General features: G+C 32.9%; 2 protein-coding genes across 2 annotated transcripts; both read left to right on the plus strand.

Moving 5' to 3' along the window:
- The first annotated feature begins 5,169 nt into the window (after nt 1-5,169).
- LOC113856325 (NDR1/HIN1-like protein 1) lies at nt 5,170-5,937 on the plus strand. Its single transcript, XM_027488110.1, has one exon. It carries the CDS (start codon nt 5,275-5,277, stop codon nt 5,935-5,937), a length of 663 nt encoding a protein of 220 aa, XP_027343911.1. The 5' UTR covers nt 5,170-5,274.
- A 5,706-nt stretch (nt 5,938-11,643) lies between these two features.
- LOC113855929 (transcription repressor OFP8-like) lies at nt 11,644-12,268 on the plus strand. Its single transcript, XM_027487557.1, has one exon. The coding sequence runs from the start codon at nt 11,714-11,716 to the stop codon at nt 12,266-12,268; it is 555 nt and encodes a 184-aa protein (XP_027343358.1). The 5' UTR covers nt 11,644-11,713.
- Nucleotides 12,269-12,736: the final 468 nt, after the last annotated feature.

Consider the following 12,736-nt stretch of genomic DNA (forward strand, 5'->3'; position numbering starts at 1 on the left):
GAAGGAAAACTAAGTGTCTGTTTAGTCATAATAACCTAAAATCAATTTCTCTCAGCACAAAACACGTTTCAGTATGAAGTTTATGGTTGGCATTAATTTAGGCACATATTTTACTTATCTTTAACAGTTTAAAATTAATTTTACTAAATTTTAAATCAAACAAACACTAAGGAAACGGGTGAATGAAGACTGAAGAGGGCAGGATAAGCAGTAGAGAGGCGAAGGTAACCCAGTTTCAAAATGGACTAGTAGTAGTCTTCGGTTATTTATTCAGCGGGTATCGTTCGTCCTGTATTCAGCAGTGTAGCTAGTTTTGGTATGTTCCTACGGTGCAGGTTATGGATTGAAGTCAGTTCTCTCTTTCACTTACTTTTCCTCTCATTTTATTTTAGACAATTCGAATCTTTCATCAATAAAGTGATATCCTGTGATTGTTTTTACTTTATTCCTATATAGCTTATAAGTAGTGGTCGTTCCCGCTAATTTTTTCTTTATTTTATTTTTAATCTGGTGTTGTGTATATTAATTAAGATTTCTCACACACTGAGCCAAAACAGGGTTATTCCTACTAAGACCAGTCAAAGATTGTATAAATGTATCTTATGTGATTTCTGAGTAGGGTTGATTTCATGTTAGAATTCAGGGTTTTGTCAGGTATTCAGGGTTATCTTTGATCGTCTCTCTTTCTTTACTCCTGGTGTGTCTCTTTTTTGTCAAGTCTTACTCCAGGTGTTTGACCTTGATCGCTGATGCGTATGCACAGTGTAACAAGGTCCAAAGCTTAGCCCACAGATCAAATTTCTATAAGGAAACAAAATAATAAAGAGAGTAGGCATGTGGGCCCTTCTATGGGCAAGTCTGCAAACCCATGATGCAGAAGCGAGCTTGTAAAACACATGTATTTATTTTTTGGGGTCATGTATTTTTACTTGGACTTAAGCCGTACGGTTTGCATGCCCAGCACTACCTCCGAATGAGTGGGCTGTCAGATACTTTGGTCCATCGCCTCACTAGAGTTGGGCGCACATGTTTCTACTGTGATTTATCAGATAATGAATATGCAAAGCGAAGGTTCAAACAAAAAACATAAGCCAGCCCACTGGAAAGACTCGTTCATTTGAAGATAAAATGATGGTACTTTGACCCAAAAAAATAAGAAGATGAAAATGACAAAAATAAATCTAGAGGAAGACCTGGATCCTCTTGGATACTCTGGAACAAAGAACCCACGTGGTAAGAAGGCTTATCCTTACCTCGTAAGGACCAAAACGTCTTACGGTAAACTTTTCAAGGTGCTGCTTTGAAGCAATATAAAAATACTGTCATATACGATGGAAGGGCCCAGAAGAGACACTCGTATTTATGTAGTGTCATATACGGTGGAAGACCAAGATAATCACCAACAACAAATCATAGTAATGCAATGCACCTGCAAGGAATGGAGAGCTTTCACTGTGATTTGCAATTTCCAACTTTTAAAAAAAATAATATATAGTCAAGTTGACGACAACAATATCCTCAAAATACAGGGACTAAGGAAATTAACGAGTCATGCAGAAAGTGAACATAAAGTGGCCATGCATTAGGAGGACATTATTTGCGTACAAAAATTCCTAAAGGCCTACATGTCTCCCTTGAAAGATAAGGCAAATCTGGGACTAAGCGGTTGTTTTCCCAAACGTATACATCACCCACATCCAACCACCTTCAAATAATAATGATAACAATCACGAAGGACTATCCTATGGTTGTCAGGGTCCCACAAGTTCGTTTTTCTGTCAACCTCTTTCTAATCAAATTTTGTTGGACCCAAATATGATATTGGAATTAGAGTATCCACTACATCCTATCTTTAATTAAGAAAATTAGTTTGGGTATCACGCTTTCATTCATCATGTGTTGGAAAAAGCCCCCCCCTGAAGGCTTCAATTGTTAGCATCAATGGAAAAAGATGTACTAGTCTATCTGTATGTGCAGATCTTCCAATGGGTACCCTTCCAGACTTCGGTAACATCGGTATGGACTTGAATGTGACTAGAAATTTCAATATAACATCCATTGATTTGACTCTGCTTTTACCTTTCGTTATTTTCTTTCCAATGCCCAGGCAGAATGGATAGCGAAACTAAAAGGGTAAAATAATACACAAGAGAAAAACGAGGTAGAGAAGCATGTACCATGACAATCAATAATGTGAATATGATAATGTATCAGATCACCGGTACTTCTCATATCTTAATTAGTGGAGGCATATATCAAATGGTTTTGCTTGCTGTTTACTGATTTAGGCAAAGTAACATCTTTACTAAAGTGTTTTCATAATCTTTTTAATGCATTTCAGAGATTATAAAAAGTATTAAGAAAAAATGGGAAGTGATTATGTAACAAATAAACTTGTCAAACTTTCTTGCTACCCCACCCCTTGGACAAACGTTGGTTGAACACATGATTACACCTTAGAGATTATTGCTAGTATTTCTTAGATTGATTGAAGAATATGTAATACATCTTATTAAAATTCTAAACATTTAAAAAATAATTATTAAATGTTTGACTACAAAAGCAAAAGTAAAAAATAATTAATAAGAAAAAAATACTTATATTATAGAAAAGTTTGTTTATACTTTTAATTTAAGGCATTTAATTGAATTCGTTACATGTTCCTTAGCCAAATCTAGGCTTGTGCTAAGACACTTACAACAATAAATATACCATAGTAAATACTTCAAATTATTCAAAAATCTAATTGGTAAATAATGTCTGCATTTTTTATAATAAATAGTTACATGGCAAGAAATATTTATTATTTTTTTGTCAACTTTGTCATTCTCTCTACATTTTGCTTAGCATATTGTCTTGGTAATTATAAAATTAGACCATTTTCTTCTTTTTAAGAGATAAAATAATAGGAGTATTTGGTATAATGTTTGGTAGAACTAATTTTAAATTGTTGAATATAATGAATCGAAATATGTATCTAAATTAATGTAAATATGTTTTATGTTTAAGTTGGAAAATCATTTTTTTAATAAAGTATACAAATAATTTATAAAAATTAAAATAAGAAAGTACATAATATTAGAAAAATGGCAGTTTAATCTTTTATCTCATTATCAAAAAAAGTTTCTAGATTTTAAGGAAAAATATTAATTTATTTACATACGATATTCTTAAGTTATCCGTATTTCATAATACAAGAAGTAATAATAACTTTAAACTTTTACTTTTCTTAATTAATGTCTCAAGGAACTAACTATTATGTCTTTATTATGAGATGAATCTTCACGAGAATTGTTGTGACTGGAATGCCCCTGCTATCTCTGCTCTGGATCCAATGCTTAATGGAGAATGTGTTGATCGTCTTCCCTAGTAAACTAAAATAGTTTCTTATTTTCGTTACCCCCTTTCATGTGGTGTTGAAGTCAAACCTTTATGAGGGCACGTACCGAAAAAACTCTTCATGCTAATTAAATTGATTTTGTCTAAATCTTGAGATTCTAGCTGGCCCCATGCTAGGTACATCTTAATTCTTATATATTCAAGTTCATGGTGAGATTTACATCAGTTCACTTATATTGGCATATATTCCTACGATTGTGCTTTGCTTTCTTTGGGACAATGATGAGTCTTAACTTGATTTGGCATCTAATTACTCACCGATGTGGTTATGTTCTGCATGAATGCACTTTCTTGATCGAAATAATTATTTCTTTACAAATTGATATAAGTTTGTTGCAGTAGGTATTAAATTTGTTTGAATTGTTTTGTAGCTAATTAAATATTCTAAAATAAAAACAGCAAAAATCCATTTCAAAACTTTATATGATAAGGCACTCTGAGTAATTTCTCTATAATGCGTGTAGCATAGGCTTTGCTTCTTAATTGTTGCAAACGTCTGCAAATAAACCTGTCAATTGATTGATTCTGCCGTCCAAATTTAAGAACCCCTAACTTTCGTGTCTACTTTTAACAGTTGGCTAAAATTTTTCACTATATTCGTGTATTAATTAACTTATAAGAACTATAAATTTATGAATAAAAATAATCAAACAGGCTACCGACGCAGACTGACAAATTCTTACTCATGAATAAATATTCATCAGACCTATGTATTTTAATTACAGCTACATACAAACCAATTAAATGGAGATTGAATACTTGCGTGTCCATCAACGAAGTTCAAAGAAAATGCTACATATTCAGACGATAATAGCAGTATATAAATTATACATTGTCTATAACACGAAACAAAAATCTAAAATGAAAAATAGATAATCCATATATAAATAGGCAAATCAAATTAGACCCTCCTAATGTAGTTTTGGAAATTTTGTTTGCAACAATAATGAAGTTAACCTTTAGGTGGAGTAAAGTAGTTTGGCAGAGACCCATATGGTCGGTGGTGAGTGTAGGAGTATGTCATAATTGGCATTTCCTACGCTATACTTTTGAGTTATTATTAGAGGGACCCTCGCTGCCATGCCCAGACCTCTATGGAACCTTCGGTCTCAGTTCCTGCATTCTCAAATTAACACCTTCCCAACTTATTTTACTTCAATTATACATACGGGGATTTCAATTATGTGTAGCCAAATTAAGTGTGTTTAATTTAATATATATTTTCCAGGTGTTAATCACATAAAGTAGAAACATTCTGGTAAGGTTAAAATAAAAATTTAATATAACCAGCTAATACTGTAATACGTGCGCATCTAAATATTACAATTACGAACTGTACCAAACAGAGATTTTTTTATTATCCTTATTAAAAGCTTATCGTAGTAAATTAAGGAAAGAGAGTGAGAATGAAATATATAAAGAACTTAATTGTAATATTTTAAGAAGTTTTTATGCCAATTAAAATTAAAATTTTACTTCAATAACTCATACCCATTGTAACAATAACATTTATTGTGAGAGTTATCAAAAGAATTTTAATTTTAATTCAACAAATATGAAAAACTACTGATATTATACCTAAGTTTTTTCACCACAAATATAAATATTAAAATTTAGCCAACTTTCCGTATACCACAAGCCTTAACACCTATCTAAACAAGAGCAAACTCATAATGTCATTAGTTGAAAAGAAGCCATTAGTTTGGCCGTGCATTTACCTATATAATTCATACTTTATGGAAGAAACATTCTCCAAATCGGTGAATCCATTACACGCAAAGTTTGCATTTTCCCTTAGCCTTTAGAAACACACAACAAAAGCCACTCACCATTCACAAATAAGCCATTCACATTATTCCTCTCCACACACAAACCATGTCCAAGGATTGCGGCCACCACGAGGAGGAGCAACAACAGCTCCTCCGCCGTGTATTCGCCGCTATCCTCGGCTTTATCATCCTCGTCCTTCTCGTAATCTTCCTCGTATGGATCATCCTCCGACCCACCAAACCACGCTTCATCCTTGAAGACGCCACGGTCTACGCCTTCAACCTCTCCTCCACCGGAGACATACCTTCATTCACCGTTCCCACACCCAACACTCTCACTCTCACCATGCAAGTCACACTCTCCGCTCTAAACCCTAATTCCCGCATCGGCATTTACTACAGTAAACTTCATGTCTACGCCTCTTACCGTGGCCAACAAGTTTCACTCGCGACGGAGCTGCCCCCCACCTACCAGGGCCACCGTGACACCACCGTGTGGTCGCCGTTTCTGTACGGCACCGCCGTGCCGGTTTCGCCCTACGTGTTGGAGGTGCTTCAACAGGACAAGACTTCAGGGGGTGTGTTGGTCAACGTCAAGGTCAACGGAAGGGTCAAGTGGAAGGTGGGGACTTGGGTTTCTGGAAGGTACCATATCAACGTCAACTGTCCAGCGTATATCAGGCTCGCCGGCGACCGAGATTACGGCATCGGAGTTGCGGCGCCGGCGGTGAAGTTTCAGCTTTTCCAAAGCTGCATTGTTGATGTTTAGGAGTAATATTTAAGGCTAAGCAAAGTAATTTGCTTAATTTTATTGTTATTGTTCTTAATTTCTTCCTCTTAATTGGTCTCAACCACCATCTTTATAAATGTTCTGTTTTTTTTCTTTTTTTTAATATCTTTTTGGAAGTAATTATTGGATAAAGTCTCCTTCAGTTTTATATATGTGTACGTGAATTTGTACAATAAACTTAATATCATTGCATGCTTGTTTTAGTTTATTTTGAACTTATAATTAATTTTTAAAAATTTATCGCAAAAAGCAATAAGAAAGCTTTTTTAAATATGTATTTATCAAATAATGGATCTCGTTTTCTTGGGTGGATGAGCCTTTTCGTGGAAGGTGTAACTATAAATCCGAAGATGAAATATGAGGCCCTATAATAGTTGAAAATGATAGTTTTGGTTTGGTTGTTCACTGGTTCTAACGCATGTTTTTTTTACTCTCTTTAATTTTTGCAAGTGACTTGTGACAATAGATGTCTTAGAAATGTGCCCACTGTTTCTGTTGTGGATATGAATTTGCATCCCGACATCTTTTAATATAATATATTATATTCTAACAATTTTCAATTTTGTTAATATTTATATTCCGTTTTCTTCTTTCTCCTTCACATAGGGATTTGTGTTATGGAAGAATCATATTGTTATAAATTGACTCGAATTTGATGGAATTGTTGGAGTTGTCTACTTAGTTGACCAAGGTCATCTTGGGACTCTGTTTCCTTTGGTATATTGGGTCCTTATTCTAGGGAAGAATGAAGAATTGGACACTCCCATTTGATGTTAAGTACGTAAAAGTTATGGTCGAAATTGTTTGAAAGTTTATTTTGTAATTGTTATATATATGTGTACGTGTTCATCCCTGTCCCATTTTCGCTAAGGTAAATCATACGTTAATTAATTTTGATATGATTTAATTAAGTGTTACAGTGCCCGCATATATTTTGGATCATGTCCTCCGTTCGCACAACAATAGCTAACACTGCATGATTCGATTTTTTTTATTTTCTTTTGAGAGATCACAATGTATTTTAAAAAACTGATTTGGCTTATTTTGAGCTACTAATGGGATTAATTCTTGCTAACGAGAGAGTATAAGAATTATGTGATCTGCCCACAAAATTTTTATGTTTTTGTGATTCGACTTATTTATCACTTTTATATTAAAATCAAGTGTAAATAAAATTTCACATAAAATAAAATATGAGTAAATTAGAGTCCATGAAAAGATAAATCCATCTACTCATTGCTTAAAGTTTTTGGTTATATTGTAGTTTCTTATTCTTAAGGTTCTCTTACTCCCTTCTCTAACAAATAAAAACATAAATAATAATAATATGTGGCAAAAAAATAATTAACTTTTTGACGGTACATGCACCTATATTGCAATATAATGTAAATAATGAGTTATATTTTTTTAACTATAAGCAATATATAAACCGATAAATAAGTAGAAATGTTTCATAGACATCTTATGGAAATGCATTAAGAGAAAGATTAAAAAAATGTTAATACTATTTATAAAAATTAATAAATTATATAAGGAATATTGTTCTGTTGGGTGTTGGATAGGGCATTTTGTGAGGACCACATGGCAAAAGGATATTATAGAGCAAAGGTCACTTTTTAAAAGATTTTTGAAGTCATTCCTTGAGATTGACATAATTAAATGCAAATGATTTTGAGTAAGGATAAATATTCGTTGTGGTTTCTTTTACATGAAGCTTTACAAAAGGATAAAGCAGATTCTAAAAGAAGAGGTGAATGCACTTGTCCCACCAACTTCCTCTTACCCTGTGACGTGGACTCTATTTGTGATGACAACAAAATAGATACCAATTGAGTGCAGATAGGGTATATACTATCACTTTTTTATTATTTATAGTATTTTTTCAAATAAACTTGAATATAATATAATGTTTTAAAATTATATATTATCCTAATATAATATAATGTTATATTATATGTATATGATATTTTTTTCAAAATTTTACGATGTCTTTAAATATCCACTAACGAGAATGGAAACACACACAAAAAAAAAGATGTTGAGCCACGTAAACGGCCAGGCTTGTAAACAAGCTAATTAAAACCTTAAAAAAAGTTTATAACAAATAAATTAAATTTATGCTAATTAATTAAGATTTAAGACAGGCTCAAATCATTATACAAATAGACTAGACCTAACCTATTTTCATTCCTAAAGTTAATCACCATTAATAATGTGTCGTCTGTTATTCGGTCAAAATGAACAAATTCCTTTTAAGACTAACTGAGATTGAAATTTTGACACTGTCATGCCCTTCCTCTCGTTGACTAGCGTGCTTTAGGAACTAATCCTACTTCAGCTTGGTATATATCAAAAACTTTTTGTGTGAATAATTTTTACCTTATTATATAAATATTTTTATAGTAAAATCAGTTTTATTTATCTTATTTTAAATAATCCAAATAATTAAAGTTAATATCATTCCATTCAAAGATTCCACGTATTTTATCTCTTTTCATTGATTTAAAACACAATCTTGACTAACTCTCAACCATTTTCTTATTTTTTTCAGTCCTAATTAAGTAATTGTTCCATTTAAAAGTAGTAATTTTAACTGTTAAATTGATTATCTTTTTGGTTTCTTTCATCATAGAATTAAAAAATAAATAAAATTTTAAGCTATACTAGTTAAGGTGAGATATATTCACGTGTTTTGGCGATTCAATATTAAGATTTTTCGCGTAATGCTTGACATATAAATTAAACTTGATTAAAATAATGCTGCATTACATAATTATTGGAGGTGGTTTGAATTTGGACACAACTAGCAAACAAGTGGCAGCTTGATCTGAACAGGATACAGATCGGTTGGCTTGTTGCCTCATTTGCAATTGCTATTGGGAAAGCCACACTCTTCTATTTTGTTTTGGTGTAATCAGAATTTGAGAGTCTTCTTCTATTTTGCCTTCATCTATTTGTCACCAATGCTAAATCCAGAACAATAGTTGAGACACTAGAAAAAAGTGGGCCAAAGAAAACAAAACTTGGACACTAGATATGGTTACAAATTAAAGCCGTGAAAAATTGTTGTTCGACCTTTTCTTCCTTATTAAATGATACAATTCTTGGAAAAGACCTATCCAGTACACCAAAAAGATAAGTAGATAACAAATCTCGATTTAAGAAGATACTCCATAATTTTGTGGTTGATGATAAAATATGAGCACATTTTCCAAAACTATTGTCTGAATAATTCTAAACATGAAAAGTACAACTTCTAAAGAAAATTATTTACCTATGTTTTGGGTCTCACATTTTTATTTTATTCTTTTGGAATGTAGTGTGGCTTTAATGGGCCTGATCTCAATGACACTGTTCTAACTAGTTCTTCTTCGTTCTTGGTTTGACCCATCATTATTTTGACAAAAAAAACAAAGACCCTTTATTCTCACTCTAGTTTTATACAATATCCAAGTTCTTGGCCCAGGAAGATGTTGACTTGATGTCTCTTTGCCATTGTCGTTCGTAACGAGCAATTAGCAATCAAACTCTTTACTTAGGTAAGAATCAGAATAGAGTCCCTCATAAAAAGAAAATGTAATTTTCCGGTTAATTCCTCCCTTCATGATTTACTTTCTTGGTAATTTTTTAAGTGATTTCCTTTATGTAATCAATTTGAAACAGAAAAGGCTAACAAGTTCTTCTATAAAATACTCTAGTATGGAACTACAATACATATAACAGGCACTGAGTTCATGGACAAACTCTCAAAGCAATAGCATGGTAGAGAGAAACTCTGGTGTATTACACACAGCTATAAGCATAAAAGATACTTCTACATCATTTCTTAGTTAAACCATATGTTGATCCTGTTCTTGCGAAATGGTATGATGATATATTCCCTATTGCTAAAAATGCTTGATTTGGATTAATTTTATTCTAGTTGAATATTATGGTGCATTATTATTAACGTCTTCTGCTCTTCTTGAAGCATGCTGGAAATTTATACATATCTTAATGTTGTTAATCTGTATTTAATCTTTGTGTCTTTATATTTAATGTCTAAAATAATGATACCAATTTAGTATTGATTTAACCTGCATAGATTAAATTTGCACAACAATTTTTTTCAGGATTGTGTCATATATATATGTACGAAAACAGGGAAGTACTTCCTTTAACATAATCTCAAACCAGTCACCTTTTACATTGATTGGGATAAAATTCAGAGTGATAGAAGTTATTTTGATAGTTTCATATTGCTGAAAAGTCTAGTTTTTATTGAAGCTTTTGCTTTTGGAATGGAAGATATGGCTCGTAATGTTTGCAACGACAACAAACGCTTGAGCCATACATTTCAATATTAACAGTATCAATTATGGCAAGCGACTACGAGTCTGCGGCAGGATTTCTATGTTACTCCCTTCTAAGTTCTAAGCCCTCCTAGTTCCTACCTTTTGCTGAGCAGTGAGCACAATGTCTCCTTAAAACCACTTTTTATCTTAGCATTCTTCATATGGCATTTTGTAGGTCCGAATTCTCACTAGCCCCCCTTTGTTCTACTCCAAATTTTCTGATAAATGGAATTTTCATTCTTGATTTTTCTTAATTTAAAATTACCAAAATTCCTTGCAATATTTATTGAGAGTTCCAATTACACAAAATATATAACCAATTTTAATACTTATATGTATAATTTTATTTATTTTATGAACGGGGAAAAATAAAATATTAATTTTCAAATAATTGAATATATAAATGATAAATAACGTTATTCAGGCCAGTTTTGCGGTGTAACAAAATAAGGTATTATATAAATCATTTGACATTTAACAAAAGAATAGTTTTACCTCTCTTATCGTTATCAGATGCAGTTTGATTTTGATCTTTTTTTTGTTTTTTTGTTTCTTTTAAAGATGTAGTTTGATCGTATGAAACGGTGTGTAAATCAATCATCAGGTTGTTTACTTCTGGAAGTCGATGAGTTATGGCTCATGCATTGTCTAACTTCAAATAGCTTACTTCGGAAGAAACTGGTGATTCTTTCCTTGGACTATTAATTTGAATATCTTTGTGCGCAAATGTAAAGACAAAATCTTCTTTAGAAGGGGGAAAAAAAGCGAAAAAATTTGATTGGATATGCAGTAGATGGATGGCTGAAAACGCAACTCATATAAGATTCTAAGAATTAAAGTTATAATAATGAGATTATCTATTTTGCGCCTTCCAAGTCAACCTATCAAGTCTTAACACTAGATTTATTTATTTTTCTTAATTTGAGGTGAAGTTTGTTGCTTATTAAAAACGTAATTAACATATTATCATACGTTAACAAGGTTTGTTCTGCCGTTATCATTGAAAGGCACCAACTAGGGAAGTAATTAATAAATCAAACGTGAAATATTTTTCCCCAAAAAATATTGTTAATTGATAATAAAAGCTAAAGAATCTTATCATGAGGGTCTCTTCCGAAAGATCGTTCACATGATTAGTCCTTCACACTCCCATCCCAAGTCAAAAAATAATGCCACATAAACCCAAAATCCTTTTCTCTCACCAAACCCTTCCCAAAAAAACTCCTATCCACAACCCCACATTTCTTTTCCATTCACATTTTCGCTTTCTCTGCCTGTTTCCATCTACTCAACACAAAAGTGATTAGAAATTGAAAAGAACCTTTATCAACAACACCATCCATACCTTCCAAAACACACCCTAGAAGCAAGATCATATCCTCTTCTCTCTTCGTGATCATAGATTATTATATACTATATTAATGTTTTCCAACAAGAGAAGGCTCATGAAAACCCTATTCAATAGAAACGGAGGCTGCGGGTGTAGCACACCAAAGTCCTCCGATGTACACGATCCCACCCCAAAACCTAAAATTTCCATTTACCAAAACACAAACCCTAGTAGCCTCAATTCATCGACCACTTCCGGCTTCGACGACGAAGACTTCACTTCCACCACCGTCTCCGAACCCGACACACTTCACGACCACAAAAACAAAAACAATGAAACGGCAAAACCGAACCCAAAACTCATTGACAGCATCGCCGTTGAGAAGGACTCAAAGGACCCATATAACGATTTCCGAGATTCCATGCTCCAAATGATCTTTGAGAGAGAGATCTACTCAGAACCCGATCTTCAAGAGCTTCTCGAATGTTTTCTTGAACTGAATGCCACGTGTCACCACCAAGTCATAGTCCAAGCCTTCATAGAGATCTGCGAAGAAGCGTTCCCTAAGAAGAATATTAGTGATGATGGTGGTGTTTCTGAACCGTGTCGCAGGAACCAGATGATGAACATTCGAAAGAGTCGGTGAATGGTGATGCTAGCTCAGCGCTGATCATGCATGTGTAAGCCACGTGAAGGCATTGAATTCACACGTGGCAAGAAGCTGCATGGAAACGTCACGGTTTCAAGTTGATCTCATTTTATCATTCTCTCCCATTTATTCGTCTATCTATCTGTTATGTAGGTGGGGTTGGAAGGAGTTGGAGAACGGTTCAAAATTTATTGAACTTTTGAAGGGTTTGAGATTTGAATTTTTGCTGTAAAACAGAGGGAGGGAAAGTCAAGTATAATATCCCTCGAATGAAGGAGATAAATATATATCTGTTATCTTCAGAATTTAATTTTAATTTTTAGTGTAAAGCTTTTATTCAATTGTGTAATGCCACTTCATTCAATGATGCAACAATATACATTTAGTATGCAACGATATAATTATTTTTTGTAATGTATAAATTTATTTCTTATCTTTATTTGTTTCTATTTCTTTTAGTGTTAA

Source organism: Abrus precatorius, unplaced genomic scaffold, assembly GCF_003935025.1.
Source record: "Abrus precatorius isolate BTA unplaced genomic scaffold, Abrus_2018 Scaffold11, whole genome shotgun sequence".
Taxonomy (NCBI): Eukaryota; Viridiplantae; Streptophyta; class Magnoliopsida; order Fabales; family Fabaceae; genus Abrus; species Abrus precatorius.